General features: G+C 47.9%; 1 protein-coding gene across 9 annotated transcripts in view; it reads right to left on the minus strand.

Moving 5' to 3' along the window:
- ATP9A (ATPase phospholipid transporting 9A (putative)) overlaps positions 1-25,662 on the minus strand; it is a 127,654-nt gene that overhangs the window by 20,499 nt on the left and 81,493 nt on the right. For all 9 annotated transcript variants that reach the window (XM_023626759.2, XM_023626758.2, XM_023626757.2 and 6 more), the window contains exons 15-18: positions 13,890-14,051; positions 3,831-3,923; positions 2,712-2,795; positions 1,167-1,337 (exon numbers count right to left, since the gene is read on the minus strand). In XM_023626759.2, the coding sequence (XP_023482527.1) occupies positions 1,167-1,337; positions 2,712-2,795; positions 3,831-3,923; positions 13,890-14,051 (510 nt within the window). The remainder of the gene's footprint in view (positions 1-1,166; positions 1,338-2,711; positions 2,796-3,830; positions 3,924-13,889; positions 14,052-25,662) is intronic.

The raw sequence follows: 25,662 nt of genomic DNA on the forward strand, positions 1-25,662 counted from the left end.
ACCTCGCTCGGCCTCAGGGGCTGCCTCTGGGACAGGGGCTGAAGTAGGAAGCGTCCAAGCTCTAGCATCTTCTGCCCGAGAAAGATGTTACCCAGGACCCTACTTACAAACTGCCCCGACCCTCCCGCCTCCCCACTCTCCTCCCACCTAACAAGGGAAACCAGACAGAGGAGCCCACAGCCTGCGGATGGAACGTCTGTCTTCGGGAGCGAAAGGTTTTAGGAAGGAGAAAACCTCAGGACGAAGCCAGAGCAGAAGCTGGAATCTCCAAAACTCCGAGAGCAGAGGTCTCAGAAACTGCCAGCGACAAATTTTCAACACCGCAGGGCAGCAGAAGCAGGCCCTTCCCACATCGGACTGTCTTCCCAACAATGGGATCTCGCTGGCAATTGCCTTGCCATGAACCAGGCCTGCGAGCCAAAGATCCGCGACAGAATTTACTTGACAACCAACCAGGTGCACATATGTGCCCCCCCATGGGACTGACTGGCTGGAGCTCCTGTGCTGGGCGTCCCGCCGCACCGTCCACACGGCCGCTCACAGGCAGCCCTCCCAACCGGGCGCGAGGGCCGGCGCAGATCCAGCATCCATCTTGCTTTTCTTTGCTTGGGTCCCTGGGCTTTGCTTGAGTCCATTAGGACGCAGCCAGCTCCTCAGATGCCCTCTACTGGCCTCCCTGGATTAAACTCCCAGATATATATTTTTTAGTCCCAAACAGCAGAGTACAAAATGTAAATATGGCACTTTGTTGGTGGAGGTGGTCACTCCGTTGGGCGGTCGCTCACTCACCCAGATCAAGAGATGGATGGCTGGTGGCCGGTTGCTCAACAAGACTATAAGGAACACCCCAAACATGCCGGGCACAGCTCGGCACTGAAGGATGAGCACACGCACGTGCTCCCGCCTTCACGGGGCCTGGTGGTGAGGGGACAGCTAGGAACAGCACACAGACGTCCTTCAGAACCAGGGCCACGAGGGCGGGAAGGGGGCGGCCCATGGCGGACGGGGCTGCAGGCCACTGCCCAGGCACCCTGGCTCCCTCCACTGCCACCTCCGCCTCTCCCCTCCTCGTGTTACACGCTGCTGCAGGGGGAAGTGGCTGACTCTGGAAGTCAGCTCCACACGGCGGGTCATCCCACAGCGGGGCCCAGGCGGGCTCGCCCTACCTTGATGCCCGCGTTCCTCAGGGTCTCCAGGGTGGGCCTCACGTCCGCCTGCAGCTGGTCTTCCACCCCCGTCAGGCACAGCAGCTCCATCTCCATCTCCAGGCTCTCAATCACAGTGGCCACTTTGAGGGAGCGGTCGTGCACACTCAGCTTGGCCTGGACATAGCGGGCCTGGGACACCAGGGGGCACAGTCACCGCTCAGGGTGGGGAGCTGCAAGGCTGACTGATCCAACCATGCAGGGTAGGGGACCCCAGCACGTGGGCTGGACCTCAAAGGGGTGAGATGGAGGTTTCCAGCCTCCTTCCAAGGTCACCAGCCCAGACACTGGGGTTGGAGAGACCTGAGTGCCACCCTTTGCTCTACACTCACCTGCTGTGCGACCTCCAGCAAGTCGCTTAACTTCTCTGAGTCTCAGCTGTTCTCATCGTGAAGCAGCAATGACAGTTCCAATCTCATTGGGTTGTTGCAAGGATTGGCACAACTCAAGGTCTCAAAAAACAGTAGGTTCCCCCACCTCACAACATACACTTTGTAACCAAGAACTCAACCACCAGGCTTTCTAAAGATGAAGTCCCACTTCCAGAGACCATCGACCCAACCCTTCTGTCAAGCCAGACTCCACAGTGTTAACAAAGATACGGACAAACAGTGACATCCCCTGATGGGCCGACAACGCACACGCCTTTAGAACCAAAAGGCAGGCAGAATGCATCAGGGCTGAAATTCTTATTAACCCCAACTTCGCGAAGAACTCAAACCCAGAAAAGAGACAGACCTGAGCACAGGTTCTCTGGGTGAAGCAAGACAAGAGCCCCAAAAGCCTGCCCCCCCAACCTCAGTCACCCCCTTTCAGCCGTGCGTGTGTGCATCCGGCTTTATGCCTGGTCAGGGGATACAAGAAGGCCCCTTCCCTCAAAGGACACACCGTGGGACAAGATGACAATAAACACGACATATTTATGCTGGACCCTTAGCCATGAAAGTCAGGGATCTGCTTCAACTCCAACATTCTTTGCAGCTTAAAAAAACTAGAGCTCTAAGATGTGATTCATTTCAAGTTTTCTAGAATGAATACTACGTGCCAAGGACGAGCCTAAGTTTTGGGGACATAAGAGCAAACCAGACTGATAATGTCTCTGCTCTCAAAAAGATTTTATTCTAGAAAGGAGAAACTAAGAAGAATGTTAAAATATATATGTAAACAAGGTCATTAAAGATGGTGACAAGTGCAATGAACGAAGTTAGACGGGGTGACGGATGGAGAGTCATGAGGTGGGGCTGCCTTAGGGGGGGGGAGTCCAGGAGGACTTCTCAGAGGAGGCGGCATTTGAGCTGAGACCCAAAGGAAGAGAGGAGTGGGCCGTGGCGCTCTGGGAGGGAGGAGAGTTCCAGGCAGAGAGAAAGCAAGTACGAAGGCCCCGTGATAAGAGGGAAACTGGTGTGCTCAGAAATGACGTCAGGATGGCCAGAGCAGAGTGAGCGAGGAGGAGCTGGGGAGACAGGCAGGGCTGAAGAAACAACGGGGAGGTCGCGAGCCACTTACTTCAAAGTCTTGATACTGCTCCTCGGCGAGAGACTTCTTCGCCACCACGAGCACCCGCAGCCCTTCGCGGGCCATGTTTCCACACTGGAAAGCAGACGTCAGTCAGCAGAGAGCCGCCCTGAGGGCTCTGTCCCCGGGTCCCTGACCCTCACTGAGGACAGCTGGACGCTGAGGGGACAGGCCCTCCCAAGGGGACAGCGAAACGGCAAATCAGAGCCCTGCTTTCCCCTAGAGCAATCTCCCGTGAGAAGACCTCGTAAGGGGAGGCTGCGTCCCAGCGGCCGGCCGGCCGAGCACGGCCTCCGCCAGGCTGTCCCTGACCCGCCCAGTGTGCTCTGCAATTAAGTCAACACTGTGAGGTTCCAGACAAACCTGGATTTCCAGCTTGTTGGGAAAACCAAACCTCTGACAAAACTGGGTGCACTTTTGCAAATGACCACAGTCAATGATGGCTGAAAACTGGCTGCTTCCAGGTGCTCCCAGAAAATGTAACTGTCACGTGAAGAATATTCCGACATGCTGAACACACAAAGTGCGGCCCTGTCATAAAACACATCCCAGCCTGCTCCATTCATTCGAGTTGCCCGCCTGGCCCCTGTGGGCGTTTGGGTTTGCAACTCCCCAGATGAAAATACACTATTACTGAAAGTAAAATTTGGATTCCCCTCCTGGAGCCGAGAGAAGAAAGAAAAGTGGCCTGACAACCGGATAGTTCCTTCTCTCCCTGCAGCAGCCAACCCCCCACGTCACAAAGCAGCCTGTGACGGGGCCCCCGGAGGTCCCCACTCCTGGTCCCGGCCTCCAGCCAAAAGCCGGTGAGGAGCTGAATCCCGCCCAGGGCCACCGGGAGAGCGTGCAAGCCGTCCTGCCCCAGCTGAGCCCTCAGATCACACCACGGCCTGTGAGGGACCCTGAGCGGAGGACCAGCTAAGCTGCGCCCCGATTCCTGGTCCACAGAAACCGTGAGAGATAAACGTGTGCTGTTGTGAGCTGCTGCATTTTGGGGTGATTTGTTACGTAGCCACAGGTAACGAATACAGAGACCCACCTCAGCACCCCAGAGATGGCCTCCAGATCACGTTTCTGGGGCCCAGTTTTCCCTCCCTGCGTCACACCTACCTCTTCCTCCAGCCAGTCGTTGTACTGCACGATGCCAGCCATGACGACGTCTGCCCCCTTCATGTAAAACGTAATTTCTCCAGTTGATTCATCCTAGAGAGGGGCCGGAAGCCATGAGTAACCGAGGGCAACGCTGCTTTCTGCTCCAGTGCCCACTTCCCACGACAGATGGTGCACGAAGCCGACTTAGCAGACGCCAAGGTTTTTTCATTTGGCCACAGATAAAAAGCAAGAGGGGGCTTCACTTCAGGGCAAAGGCCACAGAAAACAGAAGAAAACTCAAAGCATTCGGAAAATTATCAAATGATGAAAGCAAGATCAAAAGGATTCAAGAACTTTGTTTTTAAAGTTACTACTATTCCAACAGGAACGGACTGCCACGCTATAAGATAATTCTAAATGTTTATGTAGGACTGCCAGCATCACCAAATCGTGGTCCACCTGAAAGAACTGGGAAGGAAAATAATTACCTAGATCAGGGTTTCCCAGCCTTGGCATTCTTAACGTTAGGGGCTCGAGAGTGCTTTGCTGTGGGGGGCCGGCCTGTGTGTGGCAGGATCTTCTGCAGCATCCCTGGCCTCTCCCACTAGAAGCCAGCAGCACCTGCCATGGTGACAACCAAAATGTCCCCAGACATAAACAAATGTCCCCTGGGGGGCACAATGCCTCAATTGAGAACCGCTGAGCTAGATAATTCCAGACCCCAACGACCCCCTGAGGACTTAGCCAGAGATCAAATTAGCCAGATTTTCAGTTCACACGGACCAGATGTTCTGGGGGGTGCTAATGCCCAGGAACAGGCACCAACTGCTTGGACCCGGCACCAGCTCCCACTGTGTGCACTTGGACAAGCTCCGTCTCTTCTCCAAACCTCAGTTTCCTCATCTGTGAAACAGGGGTGCTGACAACTCTGACAGCACAGACTGCTGTGGCTTTAACAAAATCATCCACACGGAGCACGGGGCCAGATACTCAGAAAATGCCCACCCAGGTCACCTCTCCCGCTCGGGTCACCGCAGCTCCTCAAGGTCCTCAGCCGCCCTGTGTGTGGGGAACAAGGCTTAGCCCAGAGGTTCTCACTGGGGGCGGTTTTGCATTTGGCAACGTCTGGAGACATATTCAGTTGCCACAACTCTAAGGGGTGGAATTATTGCCATCTAGTGGGTGGAGGCCAGAGATGCTGCTAAACATCCTACAGTGCACAGGATGGCCCCAAACCAAGAATCATGCAGCCCCAAATGTCAGCACTGAGGCTGAGAAATCCTGACTTTGAGGAATGATGGTGAAATTGCTCCTTCCCAGCCTATGACTCTTTTTTTTTTTTTTGGCAGGGAAAGATTCATCTGATTCACCCTGAGCTACATCTGTTGCCAATCTTCCTCTTTTGTTTTCCTCTCCAAAGCCCCCCAGTACATAGTCGTATATCCTAGTCGTAAGTCCTTCCGGTTCTTCCATGTGAGCTGCCACGACAGCACGGCTACTGACAGACGGGTGGAGTGGTTCTGCGACCAGACAATGCACCCAGGCCACCAAAGCAGTGACAACGCCGGGGCTGGCCCCGTGGCCGAGTGGTTAAGTTCGCGCGCTCCGCTGCAGGCGGCCCATTGTTTCGTTGGTTCGAATCCTGGGCGCGGACATGGCACTGCTCATCAAACCACGCTGAGGCGGCATGCCACATGCCACAACTAGAAGGACCCACAACGAAGAATATACACTTATGTACTGGGGGGCTTTGGGGAGAAAAAGGAAAAAAATAAAATCTTTAAAAAAAAAAAAAAAAAAGCAGTGACAACGCCAAACCTTAACCACTAGGCCATCAGGGCTGGCTCTCCCATGACTCTTTCCTCAATGGATCCCATCATGGTGAGCCTGGAGGCAGTAGAGACAAGCGAGGGAACCAAGCAAGGCCATCACTAGCTCACGCCTAAATTTTGCCACCCCGAGAAGCCTGGAGTGCGTGCCTGTGAACTCCTCATTGAATACGAAATAAATACCCAAAGCCAAATTAGTGATATAACTTGCCTACTTCAAATAACTCTCGAATGCCCTCCAGTCACTGACGATCTTTCGGAATGACATGCTTACTCATAAAAGCATCCCCCGCCACGAAGAGGCACCTGCATTTTAAAAGCATTAGGACCACACGCTTCATCTTGGACAGATCGTGCCTATGCTGGCTCATGACTCAGGCCAAAGAGCCGTGGGGTCTGAACATGAAAGCACCCGAGTTTTTCCCTTTCCGCTTCAACCAAATGGTGCTTAACAACATAGCTGTAGGAAGTAGTGGCCCTCCCCAGCTTCCTCCACTCCAGAGGGGCTCAAGAGAGCTTAGCCGTCTCGTCCAATATAAATACTGGACCCACCGTCTCCTCCCATGAGTCATTTCCTCTCTCCCAGTTCATCACAAGGTTACTCCGTTCCCATATTATGGCAAGATTACGCTGTAAATTCACAAAGATCTGCTGGTTGTGTTGCATTGTTTGGGGACCTCATCTTTTTCCACTGTGGTTTGATTCTGGCACCTGTACAAAGGCTTCTTTTAGTCAAACAGTGACAAGGGTACAATCTACACCAACAATTCGACCCCATCATTCCACATCGGGGGGTAGGGGGAGGGCAGTGGAACAGCTCATACACAACCAAAACCAAACAGGCGACACACCTTTCCTCAGAAAGACAGGCACACAAGCCCAGAGAACCTGGCTTCTCCAACCTTGCCGACCTTCTCCAAAAACGGAGATTCACCCACAGACCTTTGCAAGAAGATGCTGACAAGTAGTGTCCATGAGCTCACATGTGTTTGAAAGGGCTGATGACACAGGTGGAAAACAAGAAAAATTCGCAAAATAATATGCACTTCATTAAAGACAGCCCAGCAAAGATGGATGCTCACAGATTTTTAGTGGTGAGAAAAGAAAAGCAAGCTAAGCATCCAAAAAAAGAATATTTTATTAAATAACGGTACTTTTCCGTTATTTAATAAAACACTATGCACATATTAAAATCATAAACATCATGTTTTAAATGATATGAGAAAATTTTCACCATATGTGTAGCTCAGTGGTTGGGGGAAAAGTTCAGAAACCCTGATGTGGAGCTCAATGCCAATTTTATAAAAATGTGTGTGGGTAGTTACACTCGTCCACACTTAGGAAAAAACTGAAGGGAAATTCTCTGAAAGGGTAAGAGTGGTTGTCTTCAGGTGGTGAAAATAAAGATGAATAGTTCTGATCCCCTTCTTTACATATTTATTTGTTCTAAATGCCTTAACTGAATGCTGTTTTTTTTTTTTTTTAATAACCTGGGAAGCAAGCAGCACTATTTTTAAAGAATGACAGACTGGCCCATGCGACAGTATCCCATGCTTCCAGGCACAGAGTCCTCCTCTTCCTGTGGGAGACAGAGGGGCCCCATCTCATAAAATGATGACACGCGTGTGTCTGGGGGTGAGAATCCTTTACAACTAAAGCAAGGGTGGGGCCTTGTGCCCACTTACTTTAGGACGGCTGATATTGGGCTGGCTATCTGATGATGATTCAGCCTCAAATGACTTCAGCAGAGGCCACAGCCCTGGAACTTGAAAAAATAATCACTGGAACAAAATGCAAGTAATTCCACAGGAGATAATGACTCTCGTTCCCCGGGAAACACCCACTTACAGGATTCACGCTGCTACTTCCAGGCCACGGATGCTCTTGCCATCAGATACGGTTTAGAAGCCACAAGTCGGGCCAGGTGTGGACCCGTGGGAAAAGCAGCAGCTGCATGGCAGAAAAAGTTCCCCTCCTGCTCGAAAGTCCTTAGAGCCTGAAATTACCTACTGGCATCAGGGACATAAAAATCTCTTAAAATGTGTTGATTTCAAAGCATGTTCATGCTGCGTGGAACTGGATCATCAGAACAGCAGCTCACAGAGCTGTTTCTACCTCCCCCCGGGGAGGCAGCCTCTACAATGCCTCCCAGCCATCCCACCTCCTGGTACTCACACCCTTCCGTGGGCCACTCCCAGTGAGTTGGGGCTGCCACCCAGTGACTGGCTTCTAATAACAGAGTAAGGCAGATTGATAAGGGTCAGTTCTGAGATCAGGGGACAGGGGACTGTGCCTTCCACCTCGCTCACACTCTCGCTTGCTCACTTTGATGAAGCCAGCTGACACGGGAGCTGTCCCATGGAGAGGCCCCTGCGGCAATGAGTGAGGGTGGCCTCTGGCCAACAGCGAGTAAAGAACTAAGGCTCCCAGTCCAACAACCCGCAAGGAACTGAATCCTGCCAACAACACTGATTTTATCTGGAAGTGGATCCTGCCCGAGTGGCACCCTGGCTGATAGCAGCGCCCCAGCTAAGCCCTGGACCGCGCAGCCTGCGAGAGACCCTGAGCCAAAGGACCCAGCTAAGCTGCACCCAGACTCCTGGCCCACAGAAACCAAGAGATGATATCTGTTGTCTGAAGCCACTAAGTGTGGGATAATCTATTACGCAGCAACACAGAAATCATACCCTACGTCAACGGCACTACGGGTGCTCTATGAGCTTTCTGACACCGCCTCATCACACCCAGACTGCCAGGTCCTAGTGGTACAGAGCATGGACCTGGGGGCCTCACAGCTCCACTACTTTCCAGCTCTGTGAACTTGGGGAAGTTTCTTAGCCTCTCCACACCTCAGTTTTCTCCTCTGTCAAATGCCAATCATAATCGTACCTACCTCATCGGGTTATGGTGGGAATTAAACGAGTTAGTTTACACAAATCATTTAGAACAGAGACTGGTACATAATAAGCACCATTTAAATGTTACCTATTCATTATCGTTACATTGTTCCTACTGCCGCTGATTAATACTGTTACCAATTACTAACGCTGCTTTTACTAATTTACTATAATAGAGTCTACAACTTTGATCTCTAAGGCATGAAACACTTGAGGGTGAAGGGGATTCTTACTTGTTTAAAAAAAAATTCAGAAAAGATGAAAGTTATTCCAAAGATTCTCATGATCTGAGTCAGTTCTCTCCATCAACTCAAATAGTGTGAAGAACCTTTAAAAATACCAGGGAACCACAAAAACAAACACACAGAGCCATGGAACAAAATTAAAAGCCAAGAAATAAAACCACACATCTACGGACAGCTAATCTTCAACAAAGGAGCTGAGAGAATACGATGGAGAAAGGAAAATCTCTTCAGTAAACGGTGTTGGGAAAACTGGACAGCCACATGCAAAAGAATGAAAGAAGACCATTCTCTTTCTTCATGCACAAAAATTAACTCAAAATGGATCAAAGACTTGAAGGTAAGACGTGAAACCATAAAACTGCTACAAGAAAATATAGGCAGTACAACCTTTGACATCAGTCTTAGAAGGACCTTTTCGAATACCATGTCTACTGGGACAAGGGAAACAAAAGAAAAAATAAACAAATTGGACTTCATCAGACTAAAGAGCTTCTGTAAGGCAAAGGAAACCAGGAACAAAATGAAAAGACAACTCACCAAGTGGGAGAAAATATTTGCAAATTATATATCTGACAAGGGTTGTTAATCTCCAAAATATATAAAGAACTCATACAACTCAAAACAAAAAAACCAAACAACCCCATCAAAAAATAGGCAGGGGGGACCAGCCCCGTGGCCGAGTGGTTAAGTTTACGCACTCTGCTTAGGCGGCCCAGGGTTTCACCGGTTTGGATCCTGGGCACAGACATGGTACCGCTCATCCAGCCATGCTGAGGTGGCGTCCCACATGCCACAACCAGAGGCACTCACAACTAGAATATACAACTATGTACTGGGGGGCTTTGGGGAGAAGAAGGAAAAAAAAGAAGAAAAAGGCAACTGGCAACAGTTGTTAGCTCAGGTGGCAATCTTTAAAAAAAAAAAATGGGCAGAGGATCTGAACAGACATTTTTCCAAAGAAGATATACAGATGGCCGACAGCCACATGAAAAGATGTTCCACATCACTAATCATCAGGGAAATGCAAATCAAAACTACACTAAGATATCACCTTACACCTATTAGAATGGCTATAATCACCAAGACAAAAAATAACAAATGTTGGAGAGGATACGGAGAAAAGGGACCCTCATACACTGCTGGCGGGAATGCAAACTGGTGCAGCCACTATGGAAGACAGTATGGAGATTTCTCAAAAAATTAAAAATAGAAATATCATATGACCCAGTTATCCCACTACTGTGTATTTACCCAAACAACTTGAAATCAACAATTCAAAGAGACCCATGTACCCCTATGTTCACTGCAGCACTATTCACAACAGCCAAGACATGGAAGCAACCCAAGTGCCCATCAACTGATGATTGGATAAAGAAGATGTGGTATATATACACAATGGACTACTACTCAGCCATAAAAAAGACAAAATTGTCCCCTTTGCAACAACATGGATGGACCTTGAGGGTATTTTGTTAAACGAGATAAGGCAGAGAAAGACAAACACCATATGATTTCACTCACATGTGGGAGATAAACTAACACATGGACAAAGAGAACAGATTAGCAGTTACCAGAAGGGAAGGGGGTCAGGGGGTGGGGATAAGGGGTAAAGGGCACATTTATATGGTGACTGACAAATAATAATGTACAACTGAAATTCATAATGTTATAAACTATTATGACCTCAATAAGATAAAATAAAATTTAAAAATACCAGGGAACCATCCCAACACCAAACTAGGTCTGGGATGGAACCAAGGAATCTGCATTTGTAAAGCTCCCTCGGTAATGCTGACCATCAGCCAGCTCTGAGAACTACCGAACAAAGTGGGGTGTGAACACCAGGGTCTCCCGACTTCCCAGAATGGAAAGGGGGATCTCTGAGGAAAAGAGCAAACAGACAAAGATGTTAATTCAGACTCTTCAGATTGGCAAAATGTAAAAAGTCTGATGCTATCAATGGTGAGGACACGGAAGAACAGGGGGACCAAGATTAGCACAGCACTTGGGAGAACGAGTTGACGGTATCTGGGAGACTTAAAGAGGTATATATCCTCCAACCCCACGGCTCTCCCTCTCGGTTCACGCCATGGAGAAAGACTGACAGATGCGCAATGGAGGCTGGAGCAGACGAGGCTACGCACAGCAGTGCTGTTTCTAATGGGAAAAACGTGGCAACTATCTAAATGTCTCTCAACAGGGAAGTGCACTAAGCCAAAGGAAGGGAAGTGTATCCGCACAAGGAGATACAGTCATGCCCCGCTTAACGACAGGGATAGGTTTCGAGGAATGTGTCGTTAGGCAATTTTGTCATTGTGTGAACGTCACAGAGGGCACTTACACCAACGTAGATGGTACAGCCTCTAGACACCTAGGCTCTATGGCACTAATCTTATGGGACCACCATCGCGTACGTGGTCCATCGCTGACTCAAACGTCATTATGCGGCACGTGACTGCACTATGAATCAGCTAAGATTAATGACGTAGGATTAAGTCTATAAATGGAAGTAAAGTTTTTTTAATTTTGAAGAAAAAACAGGAAGTGGAATAATGATACATACACAACAATGCCATTTATACAGAGAATAGAAACATGAAAAACACCATACATATTATTTGTACCCAAACATGTCTGACAAGACTATTTTAAAACTCTTAAGGACGATGAATTTGGAGTAAGAGTGGAGAATCTAGGAAAGGTACATGGGGCTTAGATTGAATCTACAATGTTTTATTTCTTTAAAAAAATCTTTTGAACTACAATACATGCAAAAAATATGGCTGAACCTCACAAACACAAATTTGAGCAAATGAACCCAGATACAAAATGGTTATCTACTGTACAATTTCCTTTTTACAAAGTTCAAAGAGAGACAAAACTAGTCAATAGCAGAAAGCAGGACAGAGGTTAGTTACACCCTTGGTTGGGGGGGTGGGGGAGGCAGTAAATGACCAGAAAAGCGCTCGAGGGAGCTACTAATGTGATGGTGGGCGGGATTCTGTTCCTCGCTCTGGATGCTGGTCACATGAGTGTGTTAACTTTGTAAACACTTGAGCTGTGAACTTAGGATGTTTGCATTTTTCTCGGTGTACGTTGTATTTCAATAAAAGTTTCAAAAATATAAAGAGAAAATCTGAAATATATATGGTAAAATGATGCTGCTGAGTGGCCACTACATTTTCTTTCAGTAACTTCTGTGATTGTACAAAGGAAAAACCATTAAAAATATTTAATTACAACAAACGTGCCAAGACCATTCAATGGGGGAAATAACAGTCTGTTCAACAAATGGTGCTGGGACAACTGTATATCAACACGCAAAAGAATGAAGCTGAACCCTCATCTCACACCATACACAAAAATTAACTCAAAATGCATCAGTGACCTAAACTACGAAACTCTTGAAAAAAAAATACAGGGGTAAATTTTCATGGCTTTAGATTTAGCAATAGACTCTTAGATATGACGTCAAAGTCCAGAGCAACAAAAGAAAAAATAGATAAATTGGACTTCATCAAAATTAGTAACTTCCGTGCATCAAAGGAATTTTATCAAGAAAGTGAAAAGACAACCTATAGCATGAGAAAATATTTGCATATCATATCTCTGATAAGGGCCTACATAAAAGACAAACAACTCAATTAAAAAGTGGCCAAAGGACTTACAACTCAACAACAAAAAGACAACTCAACTGAAAAGTGGGCAAAGGACTCGAAGAGACATTTCTCCACGGAATATATACAAGTGGCCAATAAGCATATGAAAAGATGCTCAACATCATTAGTCATTAGGGAAATGCAAATCAAAACCACAACGAAATACCACTTCACAACCACTAGAATAGCTATAATCAAAAAAACGGAGGGGCCGGCCCAGTGACACAGCAGTTAAGTTCGCACGTTCTGCTTTGGCGGCCTAGGGTTCACCGATTCAGATTCCAGGTGCAGACATGGCGCGGCTTGGCAAGCTGTGCTGTGGCAGGCGTCCCACATATAAAGTAGAGGAAGATGGGCATGGATATTAGCTTAGGGCCAGTCTTCCTCAGCAAAAAGAGGAGGATTGGCAGCAGATGTTAGCTCAGGGCTAATCTTCCTCAAAAAAACACAAAAAACTGAAAATAACAAGTATTGGTGAGGATATGGAGAAACTAAATTCTTCACACATTGCTGGTGGGAATGTAAAATGGTGCATAATTGTAGAAAACAATTTGTAGGTTCTTCATAAAATCAAAAGAATTACCCAGCAGTTGAGTAATTGACCCAGCAATTCCACTCCTAGGTAAATGCCCAAAAGAATTGAAAACAGGTATTCAAATCCTTCTACACGAATGTCATAGCAGCATTATTCACAATAGCCAAAAGGCAGAAACAACCAAAGTGTGCATTGATGGATGGACAGATAAGCAACGTGGAAATCCATTCAGCCATAAGAGGAGGTGCAGGACTGACAGGTGCTACAGTGTAGATGAACACTGAAAACCTTACGCTAAGTGGAAAAAGCCTGACACAAAAGGTTACATATTGTGTGATTCCATTTCTATGAAATATCCAGAACGGGTAAATCCACGGAGACAGAAAGCAGACTGGCGGCTGCCGGGGCCTAGGGGAAAGGAGGTACCGGGAGTGACCGCTTAACGGGTACGAGGTTTCCTTTCAGGATGATGAAAATTTTTTGAAACTTGACAGTAGTGATGTGATCGCACCACACTGTGAATGTACTAAATGCCACTGGATTTCATACATTTGAAATGGTTAATTTACGCTAAGTGATTTCACCTCAATAAAAAATATATATTTAACCAAAAGAGTATACAATGAGAAACGTATTATTGTCAAGAAATGTCCAATCTACATTCATTAGATCTTTCACTCTAGGTCTGGATTAACCGGAAGCTGATCAGCTACCCGACGTCTGTGCAATGGATGAAGTCTCTTTCTTTCTGCTTCGGGAATTATCTTCCCTTGTTAGTTTGGATGACACACATCACAACAGAGGGTCAGAAAGGGGTGGGAAAGAATGTCGAGCCACAGGGACACACACAGTACACGGGGGGGGGGGGGGGGGGGGCGGGTACCATTTGAAGTAAAAACTAAGACAACTCACCCTCACGATGATGCCCATGCGCTTGCTTTCGTACGTGAAAGGGAAGAGTTGCAAGATGGTGAAGTTCAGGATCTGGTCGCCAGGGGTCCTCAGCTGCATGGAAGACTGGTCTCGGCCCACCAGGGTTAGGCCCACACTTTCGGTCCACTGCACCAGGGCCACCTAAATGTAACACAGGGTCGAAGGTCAGACATTCAGTCAAGGCTCCCAGGTCAAGCAAATGAACACAAAGGTGGAAGGGGGCACAGTGACAGGCGGAGCGCAAGCAGTCACTGCGTCCCTGAGGAAGGCTGTGCTGTCCAGTGATGGACCAGTGACAGCATCCGCTCCCCCTGGGCTGCAGGGCGCCTGCACTCACAGCTGCCCCCATAAGCTGCAACGCACCTTCTCTTCCAGGCCCAAAGGCAGGGTGTGCGTCAGAGCCGAGGCAGAGAGAACTGCATAGGATCGAGAGTGATCAGCACAACCAGAGACCACTTCCAGAAGAATTCGCACCAAGAGGAGAAACAGACATGGGGAAAGAAGGAGCAGGACGCTGGGGCAGTGGTCCACCTCCAGGCTCTCCTTTAAGCCTCACGAATACTTAACCGGGTGGGATCTACAGCGGTTTTCAATCAGGCAATTCTGCCTCCCAAGGGGCATCTGGCAATGTCTGCGGACATTTTCGGTTAACACAGTGGGGGGAGGGGTTGCATGCTACTGTGTGTGGACGCCAAGGATGCTGCTAAACACAACAGAAAATTATCTCATCCCAGACATTGGTACTGCGGAGGGTGAGAACACTGTCTACACAGACGAGGAAATCCAGGCTCGGAGAAGCTAATTCAGTTGCTCCCAGCCCACAGTCCTGCCCACCCCAGCACTGCACTCCCAGAGGCAGGGACCAGTGGGACCCTTCTCTTAGCCTCAGTGAGGCCTGCCTCACCTCAGGGCAAAAGCTTGGGGGTCACAAACTCCAAGACAGGGGCCAGACCCATCAGGCCAGTGAGTGAAGAAGGCCGGGTGGGGCCTGTGGCAAGGGGGAGCCAGAGTCCCATCTAAGGGGGCAGCACCACCACGACGCACTGGCCAAGTAGCTGCCCCATGGGAAGGTGGCCCAGGATGGCCAGAGCTTCCAGTTTCTCAAGAAACAACAGCAACCTGGACTTGTCCCTGAGATCTCTAACTTTTACACGTAAGCAATTAATTCGCGTGTCTTAAAAGCCCGTGAAGAAAATAAAACGTGTCTGCACGTCAATCTGGCCTGGGGTCTCCAGGAAAAGAAGGAAATAGGAGGGCAAAAGGAAAGAAGAGGTGGAGACACGAGAGAGACTGGGGAGGGGTCGGAGATCACCGATCCTCCCCCACTTGCCCTTCCCCCACTGCCTGGGCCGGCGGGCAGGAGGAAGGACGAGGAACCCACAGTGTGGCTACAGGCCAAACGACAGGGGCATCCTGCTCCCTCGTGGGACGGCCCATTGAGGCAGGAGTTACCAGCTCCACCTGAAGGATGGAGAACCTGAGACTCAGGCAAGGTGAGCTGCCCTCGGCCGGCAGCAGTGACGGGCTGCGACGGGCTCTGCAGGCCTACCACCCCCGTAAGGGGCCCAAGGGAAAGTGCCAATCCCGGACCTCTGCATGCCTCTTCTCGAATCACCGGGGCCCACGTCAGGGTGCATGCACATGAGCGCATCCTCTGTGGGTGCCTGGCCGCAGTCCGACATCCCCCTGACACACTGTCACCGTTAGAAAGTCAATGGGAGGTGTGGTGGGCTGGACAATGGCCCCGAAGATGCCCACGTCTCAACCCCCAGAACCTGTGAATATTACCTTATCTGGAAAAAGGGACTGTGCAGATGTGATTAAGATTGAGGACCCTGAAACGGGGAGATTATCCTGGATTATGCAGGTGGGTCCAATGTAATCACACAAATCGTCCAAAAGGGCAACTTTCCTGCCTGCGGCCCCAGAGAAGAGTGAGGGGAGGAGGGTCAGAGAGATGAGAGGTGGCTGGCTTGGAAGATGGAGGAGGGGACCATAAACCAAGGAATGCGTGCAGCCTCTGGGAGCTGGAAAGGCAACGAAGCCATTCTTCCCTGGGCCTCCAGGAGGAAGCAGCCCTGCCGACACCTGATTACAGCTCGGGGAGACCCAGTTCGGGCTCCGACCACAGAACCGGAACAGGACCAATCTGTGTTATTTTAAAACATCAGCACCAAAGAGAAACAAGCACAGGAGGCTTCGAGTTTTAATGCCAAACAAGATGCCCCTTCCTTCCGATCCAAGTGCAAGGGCACGGTGTCTGAAAACGACAAAAGAAAAGGTGCCCCCTCCTCCTTTCTTCTTATAAAAATTAATCTCTAGGGAAAGAAAAGGAGGCAGTTTTAGGAGAGAGTAGACTTGAGGAGTGAGGGAAGGTGACAGAGAAAGGGGTATCCAGGAGGCAGCATCTCCCCGCCATGTGTTCTCATCTTCAAGCCCGGGAGTGAGCACGCGGGCACTCACGCCATGACTCTGCAGTGTCTGCAGGTCTGAGCTACTTCATAAGGATGTTCTGTCACTGAGGGGGTCGGAAGGTACAGGACGGAGTCTCGGGCAGCGCAGCTTGCCTCAAGCATTCTGCTTTAGGGTTCTTCCTAAGTTTCCATTCCTTCGACTAAGAGACACTCAGCAAGAGCAGCCGGCCACTCGCGGTTGTTTCTGGAACCCCTGGGCTTTATCTCAGCTGTAGTGCTGCACCCTGGAGGGGTGGGGCTCAAACTGGAGCTCACAACTGGGTCCAGCCCAGCTCTAACACCCGCCCAAGCCCTTCCCCGGGTCTCTGAAAATACGGGGCATGAAGCAGATTATCTCTCGTTGCCGTCCCACCTCTGAACATCCTGTTTAGACATCCTTGGCGGCCTATCCTCAGATATCTAACTAGGTTTCTACTGCTGAAATTAGCTGAATTTACATTAGCAAGAAGCCATTCTCCAAGAATGGGAAACTCTACCCTCTTTTAACAATGTCCTAACAAGTCAACCGGGATTACCGTGAATTAGCTTTCAAATCTGACCAACGGAAGGAGCCGTCACACGGACCTCCACCTCCACAGAAACACCGAATCGAACAAGGATTTTTTATTTATTTTTTATTTTTTTGCTATTAGCCTGCATAAGTCTTTGGAAACCCATTCGTTTATTTGTTTAATTCAGTGATTCTGACTTGCAGTATGGCCTGTCTTATCTGCTAACGATCTTCTTTCAAAGTTTAAAATGAACAAATCAGTAAAAATTGGTATATACAAAATCATCCTACCTGTATATATAAAAATGCTTTGGTAAACGCATTAAAATGTATATAGGGTGACACGCGTGAAAAGAAATCTACCTTTTACTTTTATCTCTCTATACTACTAAAATATTTTAGGATGTACATACATTTTTTATTTTTAATTTTAATTCAGTAAATAAATATCCCAACACAATACAAGATATTATAAATACCTAGGTAGACAAAGCCCCAAAATGCTGACTAAATTTACATCCTTCTTTACATACCAATTTAGTAACAAAGAAAAAGAAAAATTCTTCTATGGATGCTTTCAAACATGATTGTTGTTGAAAGGATTTTTTCATTCTGGTTTTTAAGCAGCTGCTACTTCACCCCTTAAAAGCCTGTTGAAGTGTTGAGAAAAGTCTGTAATATTGAGCTTCAAGGAGATATGCTAACTCCCCCCAAAGCCCGCTCCTAACTTCAGTCGAGAACGATTCTGGACTGCAGAAGCGCAAGTGGCTTTCAGGGCTGTGGAGGCGGTTCTGCCCTCAGCCAGCCCAGCCCCCGACGCCACGGACCCCACAGGACCGTGTCAGAGGAAAAGTCGACCTATAAATTGACACGATCAACGACGACAAATGTTCCTGATGAGGAATGAATTACAACTTCGGGCAAACATCTTTGAACCGCGCTTTCTTCTACAGCAGACCTCTCGATGGAGTCAAGGAACCTCCCAGACCATGCTGCCCCCGCCCCTCAGGTCCACGTCCTAATCACAACAGCCTCGTCTCCTTGGGGGCTGATTCCAACAGGACAGGAGCCCTGTGGGGGCTTTCACTCCCACCTGCCACTCTTTTGCTCCAACTTTAACATAAGTCAGCGTTCATTTAAAGCTACTTTCTAACAGGACATATAAAATGCCCCCAGGTCCTACTGAGAAGAGACTGGTTTAGAATTGGGGCACACTAACCCTTCTTGATGGCAGCAGGGACAAACATTACAGGGGTAAGGTGAGCGAAATGCATTCCTTTCCAAAACAAGATGATGCAAAATGAGGCCACTTCTTATTCGGGGGGGGGGGGGGGGGGGGCCAGGCTTCCGTGCACAAGAATCATTTGATGTCGCCAAATTACAAAGGATTTCGGGGTCCTGAGTCTCGCTGTCCTTAACAGCCAGAGTGGGGTCTCAGGAGGCCTTGGGTCAGAATATCCAGGGGTCAGAGCAGCAGCAGAAAAAGAAAACTCATTAAGGTGAATGAATGAACAAATAAATTAGATGCAAACTCGACCAAATGCTGGAAACCAAGAAAGGGGCAGAGAGGGGCCCCGGCTCAGGAGTCTGCTGCGTGTTCCGCGCGGGATCAGGAAACCAAAGGACAGAGGCTACTGCTTCCCCTCCTAAAATGCCATCCGAAGAATTCCTGCCAGAGCTGTCTGTGAAAGGGCTTTTTCATCATTTGTGGATCAGCAATAAACCGCCTGTGACAAGTTGTAATAACTTTCCCTTTGTACCTGTGAATGTGTGCTTGGGAAGCACGCCAGAGCAGGCTAAAGAGCCTTGAGTTCTTGTCCAAAGCAGGATGCATCCTAATCATAAGCGCGTGCATGAATCCGGTGCCTGATTAAGGGGTTCTCTGGCGGCGTGCAGTAAGGTAAGCACCCAGGCTTACAAAGGGCAGCCAGTCTGCCCGGGTCCAGCCTTTCGAGACCACACATCGACCCCCAGACCTGACATATCCTTTACTTCATTAGGAAATATATTCAACAACGTGCCACAGCGGGGTTCCAGGTTGGAATGCCAACAGGGGTTGGGCAAGCAGCAGACAGGAACAGGGCAGGCCGCATAGGTGCCAGGGGTAAACTGAGGCAGCAGCCACCCAGCTCAGCTAACCGCTGCCAGGTAGAAATAGGGCCCATTATTTCAGGATCTGAATTTTCTCAAGAGAAGCTGATTTTATATAACATTAAGTGATTTTTAAATGTTGCTGCAGATTTTTTTTTTAACATAGCATGGAGCAAACAAAACACAGCCCACTATGTTTAAGAATCAGTGGACGAGATGCTGTAGTAAAAGGGCACTCTCTGGTCCAAATTTCCTTGATCCTGTAGTTGAAATTCAGCTTCCATCACTTAACTCCAATAAAAATTACTATTTGAGAAGAAAGAAGGGCATCATCTCCCTAAAAACTTAGCCAGTTAGAAATGACCATTCACTTAGGTCCATTCTAGGCTAACATTAACATGACACGGGACAGCACACTTGCACCTGTGGCCCACGGATGAGCTGATACCAAGGGAGGCTCACCTGTCAGTTTTCTACAGCATCCCTGAAACACTCTGCTCCTGTCTTACACAGCTCCCCCCCCAACCTTCTGAGCAACCAAACCCTATTTCAAGACTCTAGCCTGGTGGTTAATAAATAACACTGATGGAGGACGTTTTCCTTAAGTTCCCGACCTCTGTTCTCTGACCTCACCCTCGGGTCTGAGGGCATGGCAGTGTGACGGTAAAGCCCCACCAGCCTCCTAAATCTTTCTGACTCAACACTCTGAGCCCGTTTGTGCACACGTCTGAATGCTGTCATTGTCCAAGGGCCTGGAGCTGAGGCCTGGGGCTATGAGAAGGCATTTCGGGGACAAGCACACACCTGAGACACGAGTGCACTCATGGAAGACAAAAACCTCAGGGCCACAGAAGGACTGAGACTGCAGGTCCCCCTCAAAGCCACGTGCTCACCTGTCCCCACTAGCGTTTATCCTCACTCTCTGCAACAGGGCTAAGAAAACGCAAAATGACATGTGCCTTTTACAGACACCCTCAGAGATGTGCAGAGACTGAATACACGACCTTAGTGATGACGGCCAAAAGTGGGAGACCACCTAAACAATATGCTTGGGAGACAGAAGAAATACACCACAAATCTTATCACAGACGGTTACTGGAAAGGGATAATACAATATATTACTAAGTGATCAAATCAGGATGGATGTGGAATGACAGTAAATTTTAAATTATATGTACAGAAGAGAGAGAGGAAGAAACCTCAAAATGTCTTTAGGTGTTTTCCTCTAATTTTTAAATTTTTCTGTGAAAAGCTCATGCTACTCTGATAACGAGAGGAAAAACTAAAAATAAAATCTGCTTCTAGATTAGCTGTATCTTCATTGTATTTTCACATCACTCCTGTCTATAACTCCCGGCACCTGGACGTTGCAGATGGATGCAGAAGGCTCTCCGTCTATCCACTCTGCCGTCAGGACGAGAGTCCCACTCGCACAGCTCTTTGCCCAGCTCTCAGAGCCCCTTGGAGGGGCTGTTTCAGGGCTACCGTGGCGTAGCGGAGGCACACACTCTCTGGTTTTCCTTTCTACGGGCAGGATCCTGGAGGGAGGGACGGTGAAGGCAAGACACTCCAAAGAAAGGCTTCTGGGGTCTGGGCGAAGAAGGTTTATCATCACCAAACTTGACGAGAAAAGAGGGAAGGGACAAAAAAACGTCCCACTGAACAGAGACACTGAACACTTTCTCACAACAGGCCACTCAAGGGGACGGGAGCAGGAAAGAAGAATCAGACACTCTGGAACCTCACCCAGTATCAGCCCTGAGTTCCCCCAACGCAGGAGCTTAACTCTCCGTGGCACGTCGTGAGTTGACAAAGCACTTTCAAGCCATCATCCCACGGGGAGGGAGGTGGCACTGCAGGGTTCCGAGTCCAGCCTCTGATGTGGGCTGCCTGGTTTTAATCTTGCCAGCCATGTGACCTTGCAAACGTTCCTTAGCCAATCTACACCCATCTGCAAAACAGGCACAATCATAGTGACCCTGGGTCATAAAGGATGCCCACTGCACGCTACCTGGCACAGAGCACACATTCAACAGGTGGCCGTTTCCTCCTGCTGTTGGAACCACTGCTGTTCTGCCTGCCATGCTCTCTTCTCTAAGGCCTGGGAGCCCAGGGGGCCTAGGGCTATTGGCCCCTCTTTACCCATGAGGCTAACGCAGCTTAAAAGCATGCAGCTCATCGAGTCAGACCCTGGAAGTCAAACGTGGCCAGCAACTGCCCCGGGGGCTGAAGAGGAGCGACATGATGCCCTCGTCTCTCAAGAAAGTTAGTGGAAAGGAGGGCGTTGAAATGCAGACGTCCATTTAATGCCACCAAGAGACTACAGGGACACACAGCTTCCCAGCACTTCAATAAAACTCAGCCCCTGCTGACGTCACAGCACATCGATGCTGCACACACTGACACGCTTTAAAGATGAGTTATGGAAGGCAAGGCGCAAGCCTGTATCTATAATTTACAACTGTGCTTTCAAATTTCGAAAATAGGTTAATAATCAAAGGAGGAGGAAAATCCTAATATATGCAAAGAACGATTTCTACAAGGATACTCAGGTGTTGCTAACAGCAGCTGGCTCAGAGGAGGTCTGGGAGAGGGGCCCGTTAGAGACTGGAGGTCTCCGGGGAGGAGGGACACAGACTCCTCACTCTGCGCCACGAGCACGAGGGAGCCACACAGAACATTCTCTATGTTACCTGAACTTGCAATTAATGACTCTGAAAGCATTGAGCTATTCAAGGGACAGCCAACTGCATCAAGACACTTCCATTCAGACTGTCATCCACACAGAGACACACGCATGTCCACACACATACACACGCACATATACACACATGTGTGCACATGTACACATATACACATACCTGCACACAAAATCGGACAGGAATATGAAAACCGTACGCGCCTATCACTTCCCCTTCCTCCTTCCGTGGACTACAGGATGATTCTGTACTACAGAAAACAATATGTTTCCAAATATATGGATAAACATACGCATAAATTTAGGGAAAATCTATACCAGAACATAAACAGTAATTATCACTAGGCAGTGAGAATTACAGGTTACGTTTATCAACTTCTTTTTGAATCTACAATTTCTACTTTCTCTGTAATGAAGACATTAGCCCTTGTGATTGTAAAAGCTTAAAAAACCTTAATATCAAAGAATTCATGGGAAAGACAAAAAATGAGTCATGGGGTTGACTCTACCCGCTTGTAGGAGAGCACCGCCTTCGGCAGCCACGCCAAGAAACACATATGTTACAAACTGCGTCACCACCGCGACCCCCTCCCTCTCTCACGGGACCCCACCTCCCACACCGCCGAATACCCTGGAAACGATGGGAGGCTGTCTGGGCTGAAACCTGCGTACTCGAGCATCGCAGGAGCACTTCTCTGGCCAGATCGCATCTACTTCATTTCCCCCGGGAGTTACTGTACTGCGGCAGGGAGGGCCCAGCGCCCTCGGGCTGTAACCGATAGTTGAATAAAGACACTTCAAGGCCTCCAAAGAGGAATGTGCACAGGAAACAAATTTAGGAAATCCTGCTTTCTGTTACAGGAAATGAATCCTACGCCAACTGGCAGAAATTACTCCAGCAGCTCCAGAGAAAAACGAATACTGGCTTCTTTCTAATATGTATTCCATCAACTGACCTTGCCTAGACCAGCACTGTTTTATTGATATAGAATTTCAAAGGTAGGATTCTAGACCCAGCCACGTCTCTGCGGAATCCCACAGGGATGTGGAAACAGTGCAGCTTTCTGAAAGATTTCCCTGGAATTAGATTTAGCCAACTTTCTGTCACATGGGGTATTTATATAAACAGCCCTGTGTTTTGCAGTACACTTCTTTTGAAATCATTTAGAAGGCCGGTCAGTAAAATATTAGCAGTGGTTACATCTTTAGTTAGTAGGATTATGGTTTACTTTTTTTTCTCTTCATATATATTTTCACATATTCTACCATAAACATGGAATAAGTGGGTAATAAAAAATAATAAAGTCGTGGGGAAAAAAAAGATACCAATAAGGTAACATTGACCTCTGTGAAGACAGCAAAGGCCAAAAGAAAATTTTTTTTCAATCATTACTCAGATCTTAGAAAAACAAGACAAATCTGAATCCGAGTACACTTAATGGACAGAAGAGATTAAAAAAAAACTACTCACTTTGAAAAAAAGCAACTGAGAAGCACAAAGCATTCCTTGAAAGGTTTACCCTTACGGAAAGATCTCTGCCTAGCACTAAAACAAATATATCAAAGTTCCGTGGAAACAAGGGTGGGGGCAGGCATTGAAGGCCTCCGCATAGGCACATCCACGGCCAGCAGGGTGTGCGGAGCGCAGAGGCAGGGGTGCGGATCAGATCCCTGACAGCTGGAACTTGTTCAAATTCAAATTCCATCAAAAACCCAAAAGCTACCGGTTCCCCATCCCTAACTAACTACCAAGAATCTGATCTTTTCTCACAGCTCCATTCAGTGGCGTCCTCCTCCCATTCTCAAACGGAAAAGTGAGATCAAACAGACCAACCCTGGGTGAAGAAATGATGACGAATTTTGGTCACTATGACAAGTCCAAGTGGTTCAGGAGGACCATCCATACCTATCACACCTATCCTTCCTCCCCGCTCTCCCTCTCTCAACCAATTCCCCTCTCACAATCAGGCCAAGGACTGCAACATTTTTCACCCCTAAAACACCTGGTTCCAGCGTCGACGGTTTTGGATGAACTGGGTTTGTGGCTTGAGCTGCTCCACGAACACCAAGCCGACTGGAAGGAGGAGTCTCGCAGGGGACAGACACATTGCATGGCCCAAAAAAAGAGAAAGAAGCAATCCAACAGGAAAAGACACATCCGAGCGTCCTTTCACATCTGAACTTTGGAAAAGATTCTCGTGGTGCCCTCCCCCAGCCGCCATTCACCACAGGCTCACTGATGTTCTCAGGTGAGTCCAGACCTTTAAAACACCTCACTGACGGGAGAAGCCCCCTCTCTCTTTCTTAAAATGAACAAAAAGAGAGTAATTGAGGGTCCTTGTGAGAGTGGTGGAAGAGCAAAATGGTTAAAAAAAAAAATTCTGGGATGCACTCTGGTTATTTATATCATGAGCCTTAAAAACACTCTTCAGTCTGACCCACAGGATTTATGGACTGCCTACCAAGGGCCTCACAACATCCTCTTGTCAGTCCAGCGTCACGGACGCGTGGAGGCACAGCAAGGATAAGTAGCTCACCCAGGTGTGGAGCTGGGACCCCAAGACTCACGCGCTCAAACATCTCTTCTTGTTCCCTCCCTAGGGGCATGGGCTGCTGCCCACGTAGCACTTGACTCCACAGGGCCTCGCCCATCACAGGCGCTCAAAAAACACCTGTTAACGACCCAATCACACCACTTCTAGAAATACCAGGTGCAAGGATGCTCATTGCAAATGTTTATAAACACTGTTGCCAAAAATTAGAAATAACCTAAATTCCAATAATATGAGAACAGTTAAAGATATTAGGGTACATAAACACATAGTGTTTCTGAAAAACTGGTTTTTAATAATATCCAAGAAAATTAAAAAACAGGCATGATAAAATGTTAAGTGAAAAAAGAGGGATACAAAACCATATCTATATGAAAAGTCTCATTTCTTTAAGAAAAAAATATATGAAAAGACAGTGGAAGGCTATTTATCAAATTAATAAAAATTAATATATAGTGGCTTCTGAAAAATGGTTTAGTAAAAAGATTCAGAGTTTGGACTCTGAAAACAAACTCCCTGGGTTAACAGCCCGGCCCTGTCGCTTAGGGGGCTGGTGTCGTTAAGATTAATTAGCAAGAGAAAATGGCAGCTTTACTGTGAGGAAGCCCAGGAGGTACCATGTTAGCCAAGTGACCCAAGTTCACATCTCCAAGAGCGGGACACACCGTCACGTGCATCCTGTGCCTCCTGATGACACGCACCGAGGAGGACGGTGCCAACAATGCACAACCTGAGTCAACATGGTAAGAAAATGTCAGACAGACCCAAACGGAGGGACAGTCTACAAGATAATCAGCCTGTATTGTTCAAAAGTGTCAAGGCCATGCAAGTCAAGAAAAGCTGAGGACCTGTTCCAGATTAAAATGGACTGAGGAGGCGTGACATCTGAATGTGGCGTGTGCTCCTGGGTTGGATTCTGATCTGGGGAAAATCTTGTGTGTGTGAAAAAGTAAGTGGGACAGGTGATGAAATTTTAATAAGATCTGCAGGTTAGATAAGAGTCCTGTATCAATGTTAATTTCCTGGTTCTGAAAAATATCCTTGTTTTTTAGAAAGAGAAGCAAAATATTGTGGAATAATAAGGGGTCATGCCTGATGCCTATTCCTCAAAGGGAAGAGAGACGATGACAAAGCAAAGGTGGAAAAGTGTTAACGTGGGAGGAAGCTGAGTGAAGTCTGGCAAAGGAGAAAGAATTCTTGGTACTAATTTTCCAACTTTCCCCTAAGTCTGAAATTATCTCAAAATAAAAATGTGTAAAAAAATCCAGGGACTTTCGGCTCTCTGTCCTTGACTTTTCTCTCCTGAAAACTGGGTGATAATAGTGCCTTTTAGTTGCTGGGCAGTTAAATGAGATGATACACAGAAAGCACATCAAATGGAACGAGACGTTCACCATGCGCTGGAGGAAGGTAACCTATTGTCAGTCATGAGATCGACCCATTTTCC

This window comes from Equus caballus, chromosome 22, assembly GCF_041296265.1.
Source record: "Equus caballus isolate H_3958 breed thoroughbred chromosome 22, TB-T2T, whole genome shotgun sequence".
Classification (NCBI taxonomy): domain Eukaryota; kingdom Metazoa; phylum Chordata; class Mammalia; order Perissodactyla; family Equidae; genus Equus; species Equus caballus.